Source organism: Ostrea edulis, chromosome 6 (genome assembly GCF_947568905.1).
Source record: "Ostrea edulis chromosome 6, xbOstEdul1.1, whole genome shotgun sequence".
NCBI lineage: Eukaryota > Metazoa > Mollusca > Bivalvia > Ostreida > Ostreidae > Ostrea > Ostrea edulis.
In genome coordinates, this window is record NC_079169.1 from 36,887,305 (window position 1) to 36,909,372 (window position 22,068).

Here is a 22,068-nt window from a genome sequence, read left to right on the forward strand (position 1 = left end):
CAAGTAATCAGAATATATTTCTTAATTTTTCTATACATTTGGTGGACACGTGCAGTAAAATCTGAAAATACGAAACCCCTGAGGATTGGGACAGGGTAATTCCAGGAATATTGAAATACATTTGTGCCGGAAGGATTTCAATTATTAATTTTAAAACTGCTAATTGCGAGTTAAGCATTGAATGTAGCAATGTCTATATTAAAATTTCATGTAATATCTTTTAAACACGAATAATTTCACATGTAAAATGTTTTGAGCACAAAAATGGATTAATTCGCTATACGCCTTTTTGACAGGAAGTTGCAATATATACACATTATCATGGCAGAAGAGAATGGAGATGTGGATCTTTCTCAAGATCAAACAGAGAAGCTTCTTCATTTTCAGGTATATAAGTCCATATTTTATAGCACATATGCGTTTTTTGATTGATTGATATAATTTTCTAAAAGGATAATCGGTCTCTCTTAGAAGCTTTCGCACAAACTGTGTGGATACTACGTGAGACAGCTGTAAGAGTCCCTGTACGCTTTTGGTGATATGGATAATGCAGACAATAAAACAGCGTTACACGGATAGAAAATCTGCAGTCTCATGGCGCATTCATTTCCCATAAAAGTAATTGAATGGTAAAAAGTTAATAATGACCTCGGAGATTTTTTTTAAATAGTAATTTACATTCACGAATCTCTAATCTACCTGTGCCTTTGTTTAATTCAATGTTACAATGTGTGCCATCTACTCGGAACTATTCTGAAATCTAGTGTACCGGTCTCATAGAAATGGCATCTAAACAGGATACTGCTGAAAAGTAGTGTACTATTACAGCACTAATAGTTAACAGGTCCAGTCCAGTCCAAAGACTATTTCTACCTACGTAGCTATTAATAGCTACCTAGGTATTTAAACCTACTTAAAGTAGCTACTTCTACCTACTGTTACCTGTTTTTGAAAATATAAATAAATAATGATTAAGGCGCATCTTTTAAACTGGTCAGTCATTTAATGTATCATGTTGTGCACGCAAAATTCGGAGTGTAAATTTGAATACTTTACAAGGGTGGAGAATGCAGAGGAAATGCATGAAAATTCACCCCAAAAACCTTTAATGTCAAAATGCATTAAGGTAGACTTTAAAATCAATACAGATTTGTAAGACATTCTAGACTTTTTATCACGTAGCTTTGATCCTAAGCTCCTAGAAAATGGAACTGGGTGCAGGTATTGATGCAAATTTAAAAGGTTAGAAAGTAATAATTTTTTGTCCAATATTTTTGTGGCATTCATCGTCAGTGTAAGTGAATCAAGAAATTTGGTACACACTATATTGCGCCGTTCCTGCATTTGGACACGAAATGCAAGTAAAAGAAAAAGTAGGTAAAAATAGCTTTCTGGAGTAGGTTTAAATAGCTTTATTATAGCTACGTAGGTAGAAATAGTCTTTGGACTGGACCTGATTAAATCACATTAGTGATCAGAAAATATAATTTTTAAAAAGATGATCAAAAATTGTGCAATAAATAAACATAATTCAAGCCCCCTGTCAAAACGTTTGTGTGAAATTAAATGGAGTAGATGAAGACTGATCATTATGGATAATAACCTAAAAATCCTTTCTTGCCTTGTTTAGGAATTTTTTTTATGTCAAGTATTACATAATCTCATGATTATTCATCACTTGCATTTGATGCAAACAAAGCAACTATATTATTTAAAAGTTTCCAGTGATCTTTACAAGCAACAATTACATGACTTTAATATGTTAAAATCTGGACAAAACAAGTGTAGGATTTAAACAAGTTTTTAGTTTTAAAGGTAGTGTATGGAATTGGAGTCTGTCCACACGCCCGAGATGTATTAAGTTGAAAGAGGATGTACAAATTTTACTTAGCATCCAACTGCTTGGATGTGTTGATTTGACCTAGAATCCTATTCGTTTTCAATTTAAATGAGGTTCAGTGTTATGATTATTTTTACTTTTATTAGTTATTAAAGAATTTTTAACGATGAATCAAATCTGTTATTAATTATAAGTGTTTTAGTGAACGTAAAATTTAGCCTTGGTCACACAAGTCATTCGACCAGCTACGTCACTTTGAAATGTAGATTGTGGAGGCAATGTCTGTTGATGATGTGACAATGAAGTTGCTGAAGATCAGTCAAATTTAGGCCCAAAGATGGCAATCATGATGTGAATAACTCTGATTAATCATTATGACTCAGATTTATCAAATTTAGTTGATTTTTCAGGAAATGAACATTGAATAAAATTAGTTCGGAATATTTAATTTAGTATTATTGTGTGTTAACTTTTAATTTGCAGCTTAAATGAAAAAGAATATACAGTATTTATTTCAAGCATCATTTCTGTTTTCTGGTTTATAGCAGGGCTGGCAGATGTGGTCAGCCCTGCTGGTCCATTAGATTTTTTCTGAGTTACTTATGTACACTGTTTAAAGGCAGCCCCTTTTGTAAGCAACATTTGCATGATTGAGCACAAGGTTATGGAAAAAAAGAATTACGATGTTTAAGATTATTTCATTCTCTGAATTTGTACCTAAACCCCTAATTACTCAATTGACGCAATCTTATTTTGAATCGTTTACAAAATTAAATGCTAAATAAGATTTTTCCTTCACATTAACTTTTTATTTTAACCCTAGAACTAATCATAAACATCGATACATAATCACTCGTAATATTTACAGGAAAAATTCTCTGAATTGCCAGTGTTATAAAACCCCTAAGACACATAATATTTACAGGAAAAAGTATCTCAATTGCCAATGTTATAAAACCCCTAAGACACATCATGTAGAATTGCCAATGTTATAAAACCCCTAAGACACATCATGCAGAGGGAAGAAGGAAATGGCACTTTATTTACATTGAGCAATTTTGTCATTTAAAAACAGGCAAACTAAATATATCCACCAAAATCCAGAATTATGGTAATTGTCAGACTAATTAAAAAGAGGGGAAACAAGTTTTGTTCGTAAATCTCGTTAAACTCACCATTGAAAGATTATCCTTGACAAATATAATGTATTAAACTAGAAATTCTGCCCAATTGTTGTAGTCTTGTTACTGTAAACGGCTTATATAATTTTACATATTTACCGTAAACGGCTTGTATAATTTTATATTTTCCGTATTTTATACGTACAGTAGTCATTATCTATATATATATAAAATGCATAACTTCAACATCTGAATTGTGTACTTGCCTAAATTCCTGTGTTTAGTTTTTTCCTTGTAATTTTTTATTATCAACCTATTTGGAATTATAACATTAGGATCTCTTTGGAAATAAGCCTTTATGGGCCATCCTTATGTATAATATTGTTTATATCGTGCCTATTGCACATGTGACCGTGTGTATGTGTGCACAAACTCCTAATTTTTGTTAATTGCATAGTGCTGAGATTTAATCCTTTCATTATCATATTCAGGACATTCTGTGACATTTTATACCTGAATAAAATGAAAGTGATTTCCATCACATAACTACATTGTAGTATACTATGACATTATAGATATTATAACATTATAGATACTATCACATTATAGATACTATGACATTGTAGTATACTATGACATTATAGATACTATGACATTATAGATACTATGACATTATAGATACTATGACATTATAGATACTATGACATTATAGATACTATGACATTATAGATACTATGACATTATAGATACTATGACATTATAGATACTATGACATTATAGATACTATGACATTATAGATACTATGACATTATAGATACTATGACATTATAGATACTATGACATTATAGATACTATGACATTATAGTATACTATGACATTATAGATACTATGACATTATAGATACTATGACATTGTAGTATACTATGACATTATAGATACTATGACATTATAGATACTATGACATTATAGATACTATGACATTATAGTATACTATGACATTATAGATACTATGACATTATAGATACTATGACATTATAGTATACTATGACATTATAGATACTATGACATTATAGATACTATGACATTGTAGTATACTATGACATTATAGATACTATGACATTGTAGTATACTATGACATTATAGATACTATGACATTATAGATACTATGACATTATAGATACTATGACATTATAGTATACTATGACATTATAGTATACTATGACATTATAGATACTATGAAATTATAGATACTATGACATTATAGATACTATGACATTGTAGTATACTATGACATTATAGATACTATGACATTATAGTATACTATGACATTATAGATACTATGACATTATAGTATACTATGAATAGTATACTATGACATTGTAGTATACTATGACATTATAGATACTATGACATTATAGTATACTATGACATTATAGATACTATGACATTATAGTATACTATGACATTATAGATACTATGACATTGTAGTATACTATGACATTGTAGTATACTATGACATTATAGATACTATGACATTATAGTATACTATGACATTATAGATACTATGACATTATAGATACTATGACATTATAGATACTATGACATTGTAGTATACTATGACATTGTAGTATACTATGACATTATAGATACTATGACATTATAGTATACTATGACATTATAGATACTATGACATTATAGATACTATGACATTATAGATACTATGACATTGTAGTATACTATGACATTATAGATACTATGACATTATAGATACTATGACATTATAGATACTATGACATTGTAGTATACTATGACATTATAGATACTATGACATTATAGTATACTATGACATTATAGATACTATGACATTATAGTATACTATGACATTATAGATACTATGACATTGTAGTATACTATGACATTGTAGTATACTATGACATTGTAGTATACTATGACATTATAGATACTATGACATTATAGTATACTATGACATTATAGATACTATGACATTATAGTATACTATGACATTATAGTATACTATGACATTATAGTATACTATGACATTATAGATACTATGACATTATAGATACTATGACATTGTAGTATACTATGACATTATAGATACTATGACATTGTAGTATACTATGACATTATAGATACTATGACATTATAGATACTATGACATTATAGATACTATGACATTATAGATACTATGACATTATAGATACTATGACATTATAGATACTATGACATTATAGATACTATGACATTGTAGTATACTATGACATTATAGATACTATGACATTGTAGTATACTATGACATTATAGATACTATGACATTATAGATACTATGACATTATAGATACTATGACATTGTAGTATACTATGACATTATAGTATACTATGACATTATAGATACTATGACATTATAGATACTATGACATTGTAGTATACTATGACATTGTAGTATACTATGACATTGTAGTATACTATGACATTGTAGTATACTATGACATTATAGATACTATGACATTATAGATACTATGACATTATAGTATACTATGACATTATAGATACTATGACATTGTAGTATACTATGACATTATAGATACTATGACATTATAGATACTATGACATTGTAGTATACTATGACATTATAGATACTATGACATTATAGATACTATGACATTATAGATACTATGACATTATAGATACTATGACATTATAGATACTATGACATTATAGATACTATGACATTGTAGTATACTATGACATTGTAGTATACTATGACATTGTAGTATACTATGACATTATAGATACTATCACATTATAGATACTATGACATTATAGATACTATGACATTATAGATATTATAACATTATAGATACTATGACATTATAGATACTATGACATTATAGATACTATGACATTATAGATACTATGACATTGTAGTATACTATGACATTGTAGTATACTATGACATTATAGATACTATGACATTATAGATACTATGACATTATAGTATACTATGACATTATAGATACTATGACATTATATATACTATGACATTGTAGTATACTATGACATTATAGATACTATGACATTATAGATACTATGACATTGTAGTATACTATGACATTATAGATACTATGACATTATAGATACTATGACATTATAGATACTATGACATTGTAGTATACTATGACATTATAGATACTATGACATTATAGATACTATGACATTATAGTATACTATGACATTGTAGTATACTATGACATTATAGATACTATGACATTATAGATACTATGACATTATAGATACTATGACATTATAGATACTATGACATTATAGTATACTATGACATTATAGATACTATGACATTATAGATACTATGACATTGTAGTATACTATGACATTATAGATACTATGACATTATAGTATACTATGACATTATAGATACTATGACATTGTAGTATACTATGACATTGTAGTATACTATGACATTATAGATACTATGACATTATAGATATTATAACATTATAGATACTATCACATTATAGATACTATGACATTGTAGTATACTATGACATTATAGATACTATGACATTATAGATACTATGACATTGTAGTATACTATGACATTATAGATACTATGACATTATAGATACTATGACATTGTAGTATACTATGACATTATAGATACTATGACATTATAGATACTATGACATTGTAGTATACTATGACATTATAGATACTATGACATTATAGATACTATGACATTATAGATACTATGACATTGTAGTATACTATGACATTATAGATACTATGACATTATAGATACTATGACATTATAGATACTATGACATTATAGATACTATGACATTATAGATACTATGACATTGTAGTATACTATGACATTATAGATACTATGACATTATAGATACTATGACATTATAGATACTATGACATTATAGATACTATGACATTGTAGTATACTATGACATTATAGTATACTATGACATTATAGAATAGATAATTGTTCTTTATTAGAAAAAAACAATTTTGAGTAGGTCACAAGGATGAGCTGCATGAATATCCTAGTTGGTTTTAAACAGCTGTTCCCCTCTCATTTTATAGCCTACTGTAGGGACAGCTCATGCATCTCGGATAACCCCTTCATCCTATGTTGGATCAACTGCTATCTATAGAGTTAAAGGTTTAAGTTAATCCACTTACCCACAGGGATTAAGCCCGTTTGGGGCCGGAATTTTGTAATATAGATCTATTTGTGGTATTACAGAGTTCAGGCCCAAATTGGGCTTAGCCCCTGTTCCTATGAGATGCTGACATTATCCAAAAGGGAACCATAGATGTTGAATAAAGTAAATGCTAAGGATCGATAATCAGTTAGGAGTATCACGTTGTGATGAAATTTGATAACATTTTTTTGATAATTGTTTAGGACCTGACTGGAATTGAAGATATTGACAGGTGCAGAGAGATTCTTCAACAGCATAACTGGGACATAGAGGTAAATCATTCATTAATGAAAAAATAAAATTGTTCATACTCAAATGGAATTTGTTATCCATAAATGAATTTGTATTATTCTATATTCATTATGCAGTGTAGTTTCATATGCCTGTCTTATGAAGGGCTGTATTATGGTATAGGCTTTTCCGTCTGTCGGTCTGTCTGTTGGTGTGTTTGCTTTTTTATGTCTGGATGGTGTCTTACACACTGAGGCTTAAAATTATCAAACTTAGTCAGTTAATACATAGTGGAGAGAAAGTGTATGGCAACCCAAAAATAGATCACTGTGGCCTCCTTATGGAATGTTATGGCTATACATATTCATATTACCTCTAGATCATATTTTGAACACTGTGAGGCCTAAGACAGGTCTATCAGGTCAGCTGTTTCATCTTTAGGGGGGGGGGGATGTTGTGAACCCAAAATAGCTCACTAACTTTTTGGAATTTAATGGTTATACATACTCAAATCGTGTATGGATCATATCTTTTATACTGTGATTGGTAGGACCATTAAATTTGGTCACTGGATGCATCTTTGGAGGACAGTGTCGGAAACAAAATGTAGGTTGCTGTTTCCTCATTTTCCACTGCACTGTCCAGGGTTGAATTTCAGTCTCATTTCCAATTGCAAAATCCTTACTTATATCCCAGATACTAGCCACATAATTAAATTGTTTGGGATTGGAATGTGCGAAAACTTACAAACTCTTCAAGGGTCGGGATTTAAATGCACGGATGCATATTTATTAACAGTATCGACTACAGAGAAAACGATCACCATTGATCAAGTCTAGCCATAATTTCGAGGAAAAACTTGTTCAAAACTAAAGGGTTAAATGTAACAAAGTAAATATCACAACTATAGGGTAGCAGCATACTCATTGAGAAAAAATGGTGATATCAAAAAACAAAACTCTTGTCAGTACATTTCCATGAATATAAAATTTCCTGTTTAGTTTATTTTTCCTGACACATATCAAAATAAAAGGCTTTAATAGTTACAAATGCCAAATTTTATGGTTATGCATACTCAGATTATGTCCTGATCACTGTTAGGCCTATGACCATCAAACTTGATCAGTTGGTATATCTGTCACAATCCAAAAGTAGGTCAATGTGGCCTTATTTTGGAATTGCAATGAAGTGTCATAGCTTGTGAATTCAAACATGCAAACATAGAATGATATGCATATCTTGTGGTTCCAGATAGGCATATTACATGTATGTATCACTTATAAATGATGCACTTTTTAAAGTCTAGTTTTAAATCAGTGTTTTGCATTGCTGAAATAAGTTAAAAGTCTTTCAAAATATTGGGATTGATTTTGAATGATTTGCAGCAGTTAAGACATCAAATTAACAAAATAGAGATAATACATGTCATGCTTGGAAGAATTAGATGTATGGAAGTAATTATTCACCTGAGTAATCTCTGATGACCTATTGCAATTTGTTGTCGTCTGTCGTCATGCGTTAACAATTGAACATTTTTATTTTCTTCTTGATAACTACCAGTCCAATTTTTTTCAAATTTGGTATGAAGCATCTTTAGGACAAGGAGGACATAAATTATAAATTTTAGGACTCACGGAGCCCTAGGGCAGAGCAAAAATTGACTAATTTTCAAAAATCTTCTTCTCTACACCTGCACATCTGTAAGAAAAACTAAATGCATAGACACAATGATGTAGAGCAGAAAGGCCTCAACCAAAATTGTAAATTTCATGATCCCTGGGGTAGGGGTTCTGACTCTAGGGTGGGGCCAAACTTAGTTTATAATGTTTATGTGTAAAACACTTAAATAACATCTTCTTTAGTGCTATTCATACTAAATGGATATTTAGAAAGAACAGGTAGTCATCTACCAAAATCATAAATTTCTTGATCCCAGGGGTAGGTATTTGGTATCAGGGTAGTCCAAAATTATTACAATGATTATTGTCTTAATAATTTTAAGGACTTCTTCAACTTTGCTGATACAGTATAAAATCTAAATGCATATATATAGGAATAGCAGAAAAGGAAAAAATAGTGAATTTCGTAACCCTAGGGTTTTGACTCTAGGATGGGTCCAAATTAGTCGTATTGTTTTAAATACATATCTATTATATTATGCAAAGCCTTTCATCAGTATATGCACTCTTGTGGGCATTGAAGTTTTCAGAACACATCTTGTTTATGCTGTTGCTGAATATTAGAATTTAGCTCAGATATTCAGAATAGGAATTTTTTTTCCTAGATTCCATAGCCCTTGGGACAAGTGATACTTTTAACTAGTACTCAGGTGACCAGTAAGGCCTGTGGGCCTCTTGTTATGTGAATGTATGTTTAAAGATAAAGAAATTATTAAAACTTTAATTTGAAATCAATAATATTCTTTTCTGTGTCAATGTCATTTTGATATAAATTTTTGAATGTAGAGCTTTTGATTATAATAAATGGATGGATAGATATCAATTCATCACACTACATATCATGAATGGGGTTTATCATTTCAGCCCTACAATTACACATTTTAATTTTTCTACATTTGTTTTTTAGATTGCAGTACAGGACACATTTAACAAGAGAGAAGGAGCACCAAATGTCTTCAGTCAACCTGAGGCTGTCAATAATGAACCAAGAGAACCCTCAATGAATTTTCAACCCACTGATCAAAGGTATATACACCTAAACATAGCTTTTATTAAAGGTCAAATACAATAATAGCAAATTGTCTCAATGGTTAATATTTGATGAATATTGGCTTATAAAGAATATCAGGTTTGAATGATTTTTTAGCTCACCTAAGCTGAAAACTCAAGTGAGCTATTTAGATCACCGGTTGTCCATCGTCTGTCTGTAAACCTTTCACACTTTCACCTTCTTCTCCAGAACCACTGGGCCAATTTCAGTCAAACTTGGTAAACATCATTCATGGGTAAAGGAGATTCAAGTTTGTTCAAATGAAAAGCCATGCTCCCTTCAAAGGGGTGATAATCACGCAAATGCAAAAAAAGATCATTTAAAAATCTTCTGAGGAACCACTGGGCCAGAAAAGTTTAAACTTGCATGAAAGCTTCCTGATATAGAGCAGATTCAAGTTTGTTTAAATCATGACCTCAGGGGGTAGGGTGGGGCCACAATAGGGGATCAAAGTTTTACATGCAAATATATAGGGAAAATCTTTTTTAAAATCTTCTCAAGAACCACTGGGCCAGAAAAGTTCAAAATTATATGAAAGCTTCCTGACGTAGTGCAGATTAAAGTTTGTTCAAATATGATCCCCGGGTAGGATGGGCCACAATAGGGGGATCAAAGTTTTACATGCGGGTATATAGAGAAAATCTTTAAAAATCTTCTCAATAACCACTGGGCCAGAAAAGTAGAAACTTACATGAAAGCTTTCTGATATAGATTAGATTTAAGTTTGTTCAAATCATGGCCCCCAGGGGTAGGGTGGGCTCACAATGGGGGATCAAAGTTTACATTCGAGTACATAGGGAAATCTTTGACAATCTTCTTCTAAAAACCCACTAGGCCAAAAAAAGTTCAAATTTACATGAAAGCTTTCTAACAGAGAAAATCCAAGTTTGTGCAATTCATGGTCTCCGGTGGTAGGGTGTGGCCACTATGGGGGATCAAAATGTTAAGTGCTCAGCTGATATATGGGGAAAATCTTATAAAAAATCTCTTGAACTATTTAAGCTAGGACTTTCATATTTTGAATATACATTTTTTTTATAAAAGACATTTCATGTGATGCAATGTTGTATGTGATCTTGTGACCTAGACCTGGAAGTCTGACCTACTTAAAATTAAAAACTTTCCTATTTCGTATCTCCTGAACTATTTAAGGTAGATCTTTCATATCTTGTATACAGTGTTGTCCCCCCCCCCCCCCCCCCCCCCCCCCCCCCCCCCCCCCCCATTATAATACCTGAATGCTTATTGCCTGAAAATTCTAAAGAATAGATTTCCTCCCACGTTAACACCCCCTTTAAAATGCCAACCCCACATAATGCCATATGCCACTGATTTTCACCAATTTTATAGGGTTTACCCTCGATAATAATGCCAATTACCTAACACCCATCAATTTCAGTTATGTTGTGATCCTTTCGGGCTAGGTTGGGGCCACAATATGGGGTCAAAATTTGTCATGGGAATAAAGATTGATAAAAAAAATCATTTAAAAATCCCAACAGCTGAACAATGGCATGGCCAAGGTGACTCAGGTGAGCAATGTGGTCCATGGGCCTCTTGTTTCTTAATACATACAAGCATTATTCAGTTATTTGAAAAACTTAAAGATTGTTACTATGACCAAATTACATACTATTCACTATATACATCATCTGAGACATTTAATGTATCTTTGTTGTATAAACAATGCAAACACTGTTGAACTGAATACGTGTATAATGAATTCACGCTTAGCTATAAACATGTTTTACGGTACTTGTTATATATGGTAGACTAAATCTGATTTACATGTATATATATACATGTATATACATTGTTTTATTTGATAGCAGTTATTTTTGTGTTTTGTAGAGTTTTCACAGTGTCCAGACCTCCTCCTCAAGGCATTTTCCAGTGGTTGTACCATGTTGTCTTCTTTCCATTTCGATTAGTTTACACTTCTCTATTAGATTTGATCAGATTTACTGGTAAGTATTATGTCTGTATGAAAAATTTTAGAATTTGTTTTGTGCAATGAAAGTTTATTATCCTTGCACAATATTTTCAGGGATTTCGAGACCATGATGAATATGTGGATGTGTTTGAGCCTGTGTATAGTTAGGAAAGATGGGCCCAGTATTGGATTTTAGTCTAGTCAGGAAAGATGAGCCCAGTATTGGATTTTAGTCTAGATAGGGAAGATGAGCCCCGTATTGGATTTTAGTCCAGTTAGGAAAGATTAATGTATATTGAATTTTAGTCTAGTTAAGAAAAGTTTAGTTTGAGACTGAATTGAAATAAAAGCTTGGGAGATTCTTCCCAGAAATTTTGATGTTCAGAATTGAATATCATTTATGATACAGTTGATGATTTAAAATTTAATGTACTATTTTACAGTTAGTCACATTATTTATTTATTGATCTTTTGTAGTTCGGCTAATTCGTCCAGACCCCAGAAGAAGTAAGTTTTAGATGAAGTTTTTCAGTCATGTAACTTTAATTCTGATCATTCTATAAACACTACAAAGGTCTATCTGTGAGGGTTGTTTCATCTGTTATACTGAATAAGCATTACTGTTCACAGGAATTTGTTTTGAGCTCATTCCTTTGTTTTCAAGTAATCAGCATGGTCCTTTTTACAGATTAAAAAAATTTCTGTCAGTAAAACTATTCTGTGATGTTACTGACTTATTCATATCAGTCCTATTCAATTTTTTTTTTGTCCTCGATATTTCAAAAATGGTTGTTGTTTTTTGTGCGTATGTTTTGTATTTTATCTGAATATTATATTCAAGAGGTGGCATCATAAGTTTCAGTGGAAAGGCCATTGATTCATTGAATTTTAATGCATAGTAGTACACTTGTTTCCGGGAGGGGGGGGGGGGTGGCTATGAGAAATGGTTTTGATGTGTGATTTTGATTTGCAATGAAATGAATAATATACAATTAATATTTGTCAAAGTTTTCTCAGATTTTTGTGCACTCGTCAAGTCTTGAGCCCAACTTTTGTCTTAGTGCTTGTCTTTTTGTTATATTAATTTCATTTGTACATAAACTTTATTTTTCTCTCAAAGATGTAACAGACCCTATAGGGGATATAACAAGATTTATAGCAAACTATGATGAGATGTTAGGCACCCCGCACCCCACATTTTACCAAGGCTCATACAGTCAGGTAAGTTTGAAATGATGAAATTTATGAAGTTGAAATCATTTTTGCATTGCCATTGCCTGAAGCTTTAGAATTATCTCAGTTGCCTTATAAATGGAAGAAAGGAAAGCTCCATTGAGTGCGTTAGTCACACAGGCAATTGTATCACTTGGATTGGAATTTACTATTAAAGGATTATAAAATCTTTAATATTAAATTCAAACTCAAGTGATATAATTGCCTGTGGTTAGTCATAGTGATGGCTTATCACGTCAATCATGGTACCTGTAAATTTACTTTTGAGGTTAATTTCCAGATTTACTACAGAAGCACCTACAAGCAAGGGTTTTTGATGCCATTATTAGCTCACCTGAGCCAAAGGCTCAAGTGAGCTTTTCTGATCAAAATTTGTCCGTTGTCTGTCGTCGTCATAAACTTTTCACATTTTCGACTTCTTCTCAAGAACTGCTGGGCCAATTTCAACCAAACTTGCCACAAAGCATCCTTGGGTGAAGGGCTTTCAAGATTGTTCAAATGAAGGGCCATGTCCCTTTCAAAGGGGAGAAATCACAAAAATGCAAAAATAGGGTGGGGTCATTTAAAAATCTTCTCCTCAAAAACCACTGGGCCAGAAAAGCTGAAATTTACATGAAAGCTTCCTGACATAGTACAGATTCAAGTTTGTTCAAATCATGGCCCCCGGGGGTATGATGGGGCCACAATAGGGGATCAAAGTTTTACATACAAATATATAGGAAAAATCTTTTTAAAATTTTCTTCCCAAGAACCACTGATCCAGAAAAGCTGAGATTTACATGAAAGTTTCCTGACATAATGCAGATTCAAGTTTGTTCAAATCATGGCCCCTGGGGGTTGGATGGGGCCACAATAGGGGATCACAGTTTTACATACAAATAAATAGGAAAAATCCTTAAAAATCTTCTTCTCAAGAACCACTGGGCCAGAAAAGCTGAAATTTACATGAAAGCTTCCTGACATAGTGCAGATTCAAGTTTGTTCAAATCATGGCCCCTGGGGGTTGGATGGGGCCACAATAGGGGATCAAAGTTTTACATGCAAATATATAGGAAAAATCTTTAAAAATCTTCTTCTCAAGAACCACTGGGCCAGAAAAGCTGATATTTACATGAAAGCTTTCTGACATATGTCAGATTTCAGTTTGTTCAAATCATGCCCCCCAGGGGCAGGATGGGGTCACAAGGGGGGATTTTGGATACAAATATATAGGGAAATTTTTTTAAATATGAGCCAAGATGACTCAGGTGAGCGATGTGGCTCTTGGGCCTCTTGTATTAATATATGTATATTGTTATTGAAAAACTGAACATTCCCTTCAGTATATACCTGTATATTGAGGATATTTTCGTGTAGATTTAAAAAACTTGTGTTTGTGAATTATACCTGTAAGTATTGATCTGTACAAGTATCCGGAAGTGTGAGTGCAGGAATGTGTTTTTTGGCCTGTATTGAATTTACTTGTCAATTATACATGTATTTATTTTTCAGGCTCTGAATGATGCCAAAAGAGAGTTACGGTTCTTATGTGTCTATCTCCATGGTGATGATCACCAAGATACGACTGACTTTTGTAGGTAAGTCGTTGTAGAATTTGTCCTCCATTTAAATTCACGCAGATGTTTCCTTATCACTTTCTCTACTAATCCACAATTTCCTGTTTAATACATTCATATTTTGCATGTTAAAATGATTTGCTCTTTTTTTTACTGTAAGTAATTTATGCTTGATCGTACACCTAATATTGTGTACCTCATTTATCTATTGCAATTGGTTGTTGTCCGTCGTCGTGCGTTAACAATTGAACATTTTTTACTTCTTCTTGATAACTACGTGTCCAATTCTTTTTAAATTTGGTATGAAGCATCTTTGGGACAAGGGGGACATAAAGTGTAAATTTCAGGACTCCAGCACCCCTGGGGCCTTAGGGGCGGGGCAAAAACTGTCCAAAATTGACCATTTTTCAAAAATCTTCTTCTCAAGAACCACACATAAGTAAGAAAAACTAAATGCATGGTGATGGAGAGCAGGAAGGCCTCTACCAAAATTATAAATTTCATGATCCCCGGGGTAGGAGTTCTGACCCAGGGGGGGGGGGGGGGGGGCAAACTTATTATATAGTATTTATGTGTAAAACACTTAGATAACATCTTCTTTAGTGCTGTTGATATTATATTGAAACTAAATAGATATTTAGAAAAAGCAGGTAGTCCTTTACCAAAATTATAAATTTGATGATCCCAGGGGTAAGGGTTTTGGTATCAGAGTGGGGCCAAAATGGTCAGTTATTAAATGTGTGAACAATAGACATACAGTAAAATATCTGTATCTCGAATATGGTTTATCTCGAATACCCCGCTTGAGTCGAAGTCGACCACCGGTCCCGGCCGTTTTCCCTATATAAATGATTTAAAAAACTTCTGATATTTCGAACACAGTAATCTCGAATACTCCGCTTATGTCGAAGTATTTTCAAGGTCCCATACCCTAAATTCACCTGGTTTGACTCGAAGTGCAGTCAATTTTCAGCTCTGCTTACTATACCTGGCGTTGTTAAGTCACACTTTCACACCCGCGGCTTCATCAATTATAATTAATGACCGCTAATCCACGCTCGCCTTTTCCGAGTAGACCCAGGTCGCAATAAATGGTTCATCAGCTTGGGTGATTTGTGAAGCCTTCAACAATACGGCTAAAGTTCACCGCCAATTATGACCTAACACACCCGATTCCAGGGATGGTGTTTTGAATGACACACGCTCTATCATTAACATGTGGGTTAGATAAACGCACAGAATCGTCGAAGTACGCTTGAAGTAATGCTCTTAATAATACACGCTTCATCATTAAAACTAGTACAGAGAAAACACGAAAATTTATTTAATAAACATTTAAAGGTTTGTTTTTTTTCAAATCCATTTTTTTTGTTTTTTTTACGTGATAGGTTCTTTCATTACAACGCAATAACTACATTCCAGTCGAGCCTGGACATCAGTAAACTTAAAGTAAGCATACAGGCACGTCCGGGACTTCGAGATAGAGATATTTTACTGTATTTAATTTCTTCTTGATAACTATTATTCCAATTCTTTTCAAATTTGGTATGAAGCATCTTTGGAACAAGGGGGACATAAATTGTATATTTCAGGATTCCTGCACCCATGGGGCCTTAGGGGTGGGGCAAAAACTGCCCAAAATTGACCAATTTTCAAGAATCTTCTTAAGAACTGCACACATGTACTAAGAAAAACAAAATGCATGGTGATGGGAGCAGGAAGGCCTCTACTAAAAGTGTAAATTTCATGATCCCAGGGTTAGAGAGTTTTGACCCCAGGGCGGGGCCAAACTTGTTATATACTGTTTATGTGTAAAGCATTTAGATAACATCTTCTTTAGTGCTATTGATACTAAATTGAAACTAAATGGATAGAGCAGGTAGTCTTTTGCCAAAATTGTAAATTTGATGATCCCTGGAGTAAGGGTTCTGACCCCAGGGTGGGGCCAAACTTAGTATATAGTATTTTATGTGTAAGTTTGCTGATACTGTATAAAATCTAAATGCATACTTAGGAATAGCAGAAAAGGATGTACAAAAAATGGTGAATTTCGATCATAACCCAGGGTTATGACTTTAGGATGAGTCCAAATTAGTTATATCTTTTGATGTGTTAATGTTAATGCACCTATTATTTAAAACCTTTCATCAGTGTATGCAATTTTGAGGGCAGTGAAGTTTTAAGAACACATCTTGTTTTATGCTGTTGCCGAATATTAGAATTTAGCTTAGATATTCAGAACAGGAAATTTGTTCTAGATTTCATAGCCCATGAAAGTAGTGAAATTTTTTCACTAGTATTCAGGTGACCGATAAGGCCTGTGGGCCTCTTGTTTAACATGATCTGTGACATTGTTTGATTCATACAGTATGGTTATTTAGGAGGGATGCAAAACTTGTGTGATGTTTGCGGGAAAAAATGGTGAAAAATTTATTTTTGACAAATCTCTGATACTTATTATATTCCCTAGTAATATTTAATAACTCTCCATGTGGGAATGTCATGTTCATACATGTTCTGCCTGTAAGACTGAAATTTACACGTAGTGCTGGATTAAGAAACAAAACATATTTGGCAATGGAACAAACTCAGCTACACAAGGTACTTTTGGAAGCGAAACAGAACAGTAGAAAATCTATACCTTTAATGTTCCTCCCCTAATCCAGGACAGTAAGATGCACTATTCTGCCAGGTGGTAGTCAGCTACAAGCTAAGTACTAATGTTTTGGGGCAAAGTCTGACTGTGCTTAGGGATGCTCAGTAACTTGGTGAGTATAAGCTATGCTACAAGAGTCGGAGGAAGTTGAGCAGGAATTGAACTGGTGTATAAAGTTCTGCATGACTGAGCTACCAAAATGTAAAGCAAGTAACACAATGCTGCATAAAAATTTCAAAAGTCTTAGGCAGTATCCCAACACCCTTGTATGAATGCAAGAATGGGATCCTTGCTCAGAGTTCTACATGATATACAGTATTCGTCAGCATTGTACATGTGTGATTATTTTGAACAGGAACACTTTAGGCAATCAAGAAGTAATCAATTTCATGAACACGAGGCTGCTGTTTTGGGCATGCAATACAAATAGTCCGGAGGGATTTAGAGGTAATGTATTATGAATCCATGGACAATTAACAGTCAAGTTATTCGAGCACTGCATCAAAGCTGTGGGAGGCCTATGATTGTCACTTTGTCTGTTATAATTGTACATGTGCAGTAGATATTCATTTTCATTATGTAGGTTATGATTTAGTCAACATAAATGTGTGACATGCTTCAAAATTTTAAATGTCTAAGGTGTCTTACTAGATTTATTACTTTAATCATCAGTTGTAATTAATCATCATAAATAACAGTAAATTTGTTGTGCATACGGTGCAGTTTCACATGTAGATGTATTTGTAAACAATTTACAAGACCTGCATGAAGAATTCATGCCATTCATTCTGATTAAAATCAGCTCCTCGATCCGCACCTTTATTTTTTTTTTTGTCGCATCATTTAGCGACAACAGCAAAATAAAGGAGCAGATCGAGGAGCTGATTTTAATCAGATTGTCATGCCATTCAATTTCATATCAAACTGGTACTTCAAGGATGAAATTAAATATGTGTGACAGAACTAGAATTTTAACTACAAGAGGTCAGGGATTTTTTAGAAAGCAGAAGTTCAAAAACTTAAGGGTAAATTTACTACAATGTAGTTTCTTTGGGTGGAAATTGGTACCATATTATCTTTCTTTGAGAAATCAATGTCACTGTTTAATTCATCTCAAGTCACCTGTATAATAAATACATGTACATGTATTTTAAAAGAAGCAGTCCATACACAGTCATGTATTTTCAAAAATGAAATTTATTTTTCATAATTATATTCTACTTTGAAATTCATTTCTATCGGGATTTCCAGTCCTTATAATTGAAATACTATAATACTAGTATTTATCTATATTCATACACACTTTGTTCACTACTGTGACATATTCATGAGGAAATGGATTTCATTGCAATTTGTAAAGATATCAAAGGCGAAAACATTTGAAACATCGTGGGAATTTCCCAATCTGAATTAGATAACTCATCATATCGTAGATTCCTTTGATATCAGACTTAACATGATAAATAACTCAATCCAGTGCACTTTATATCTGTATAGTACATTGTATGTGAAAAACACTAACATTAATGATGCATGTACTTTAATTTTAGATACCTTATTTTTCAGTGTCAAGGGCATTGAAAGAAAACACATATCCCTTTCTTGCATTGATAGTCCTAAGGCAAAACAGAATGACAGTGGTAGCACGCATAGAGGGACCTATAGGTTAGTCATTCAAAAATCCTCCACTCCAAGCTCGACTCAATAAGCACAGGCACAAGGTGGTTTATACTTCCTTTGAATGGCTAAGGTTGTTGGTTCAAATTACATTTGTACCTTTGCTCTGTACTTTACATCTAAAGGATTCTGGTATTATACAAATGCTACAGATTTGTATTTCACTTGTATTTTCTATTGATTCTGCAGTTTAATTGTTTACACTTGTAACTAGCATTGAGAAGTTTTAATCATCGGATACACTGTAGGTGCTTTTTATTTTGGGTGATATTTCATGTTTGAAGGATGTTATTGGCAAATTATTTTCACATTGTTTTACTTGCAGGTCCATTGGAACTAATTGAAAAATTAGACAGAATTATGCAGGATAATGAGGCATCTTTAATAGCAGCACGTGCTGATAGGTGAGTACAGGTGCAGCAGATAGTATTCATGCTGCAGGAAGGCAGTAACTATTGATACACCCCCCCCCTCCCAGGCAATTGCTTTATAGTGACATTCCCAAAGCTTTATATATGGGATCTCTTGTGGTTTGATAGGATTTACATTCAATGAGTTGTGTGTTTTCGATCCCCAATCATATCAAACCACAAACACCAAGGGAATATTCTTTTTATCACGTGAACAACACACACACACCGGTTATTTATTTACGCTATTATATTGTTTGGAATTTTGCTTCCTGACATTTTGTAAACAAACTATGTAGAATTGACGTTTGTTTGTGACGTCACAAACGGTGTGGGGAAATAATTATAATTTATGTAATAGGTGATATCCAATAGATAAAGGAGCAAATGTGATAAAAAATGTTCTAAGATGATATTTGGATTCTGATATGTTTTACATGAATTGGTTTTGTTACATCGTACATACATGAAAGTCTTCTACAGGGAAGAAAGAAATTTTACTCAGACGCTGAGGAGGGAACAGGATGCAGCCTATTTAGAATCCCTGAGAGCTGACCAAGAAAAAGTATGTCTATGTCCAAGTCAATCTTATGTTTAAAATCCCCGAGAGCTGACCAAGAAAAATTATGTTCAGGATATACTCTCGTCTAATTCCGAGTCAATCTTATATTTGACTTATAGGTGCATCCTAAGGAGTTTGTACTGGATATACTCTCGTCTAAGTCCGAGTCAATCTTATGTTTGACTTATAGGTGCATCCTAAGGAGTTTTACTTGTGGTGATCTAGCAATTTATATAACGAAATGTTACGCAGTACTCACAGACCAATTAAACATCTTAGTAGGTGTGTCACAAACAAAAGAGGTCATTATGGCCTCATTTGGGATTTTATGGCTATACATATAAAATTATCTAGATCTTTCACATTGTGAAGCTCAGGACCATTAACTAGCAACCACCACCCATTTTTTAAAAATTACCCAAAAGAATAAAAATCAGGTGTAATTACCAATTTTGAGTATGCTGAATCCAAATCTGAATTCCTTTTACTCCACTTCCTTACAGAAAATGAGGTATAGTGTCTTAAACACCCCTACCGTCAGGTTGTCAAAAACGGAAAATGTTCCATTTCACATTAAAAAGTGACCCAAAGTTATTTCTTGAAATAAGGCATACAACATAAAAGGAAAACAAATGATACTGAATTGTTCCATGAACATTCTTAGTTGTTTTGGAAAGAATATATCTCACCTCTGGACTTCACAGATACAGGAAAGGAAGAGGTATACGGAGCAGATCAAAGCTCTTAAATTTAATCAGATTGGGCCATAGCCTAATGAACTGATGAACAGGAGCAAAAGTAAAATTAATAGGAAAACTGATTTATTAAACATCAGCAAGTCTTTTCCTTGAACTCCTGGTAGAGCTGTCAGGAAGGGGGGGGGGGGCTGAGTTGCATCATTATCAGAATTTACCGAAACACTGGACTCTTTGGCCAGTCTGGGGGCTGAGTTGCATCAGAACTGACAGAAGCAGAACTCTCTGGCCAGTCGGGGGGCTGAGTGGTATCAGAATCTGTCTGAGAATGAATGGTTGAAATGTTTATTATTTATTTATTTTTATTTTTTCAAAATTCGGAAATTTAAAAACTGCATGATCAAATTTTTTTGTAACACTAATAATTAATGTCCCTTTATTGCGATGACTCTTCAAGTACAAACCATGATATTTTAAAAAAAATAAAATGATAGATAAATAAATAAAATATTTGTCTGTAAGTTACTTTATTTATCTGTAAGTAAGTCACTAATTAAGTGTAACTAGTGGCAGTACAACTTGCAAGTGAAAATTGTATCATCTGTAGCTTATGACCCCTTTTAAATTTGCCTTGCCTTGTAATTAATATTGTTGAAAATTTGGCAAATAGCATTTTAAACCCCCAGTCCATACCCCACTTTTAAACGCTAAAAATCCAGCTAATTCAGTGAGGAAGAAAATGTCACTACCATATTTCGAATTTCCTCTAGACTATATCAAATTAAATACCGCACTACTATCAGTCACATATTGACACTGGTAGGGGTATGGGGACCTAGTCTGTGAGTGTGATGGAAAAGATTCTGATGAAAATAAAGATTCACTCATCATTCAGAAATGTATAAACATTGTATTATTGTATACTTCCGGTATGTTGTGTGTACGGTGATAATGGGAGTTATCTTTCCTTGGATATCTAAATCAATCAAAAACTATATGAACACTGGCAATTATCGTCCATGCTTGACCTCAGTATAATTTATTCATGCATAAAATTTATTGATATGTCACTCTTTGTTGCGTATTTCACCGTGAAGTCAATGTTTACATATACTCGCTCTGCTTAACCACTTCAATCTCGAAGGGATTTTCTGGAATGTGCCTAATC

The 22,068-nt window shown here is 33.0% G+C and overlaps 1 protein-coding gene across 1 annotated transcript in view; it reads left to right on the forward strand.

The window, feature by feature from the left end:
- The first annotated feature begins 87 nt into the window (after positions 1-87).
- Positions 88-22,068, forward strand: part of LOC125646419 (FAS-associated factor 2-like) — a 27,981-nt gene continuing 6,000 nt past the window's right edge. Inside the window, exons 1-11 of the mRNA XM_048872680.2 lie at positions 88-387; positions 7,421-7,489; positions 10,035-10,153; positions 12,030-12,145; positions 12,589-12,618; positions 13,232-13,332; positions 14,836-14,921; positions 17,912-18,003; positions 19,123-19,221; positions 19,559-19,637; positions 20,127-20,208. Of these exons, the coding sequence (XP_048728637.1) occupies positions 322-387; positions 7,421-7,489; positions 10,035-10,153; positions 12,030-12,145; positions 12,589-12,618; positions 13,232-13,332; positions 14,836-14,921; positions 17,912-18,003; positions 19,123-19,221; positions 19,559-19,637; positions 20,127-20,208 (939 nt within the window). The 5' untranslated portion in view covers positions 88-321. The remainder of the gene's footprint in view (positions 388-7,420; positions 7,490-10,034; positions 10,154-12,029; positions 12,146-12,588; positions 12,619-13,231; positions 13,333-14,835; positions 14,922-17,911; positions 18,004-19,122; positions 19,222-19,558; positions 19,638-20,126; positions 20,209-22,068) is intronic.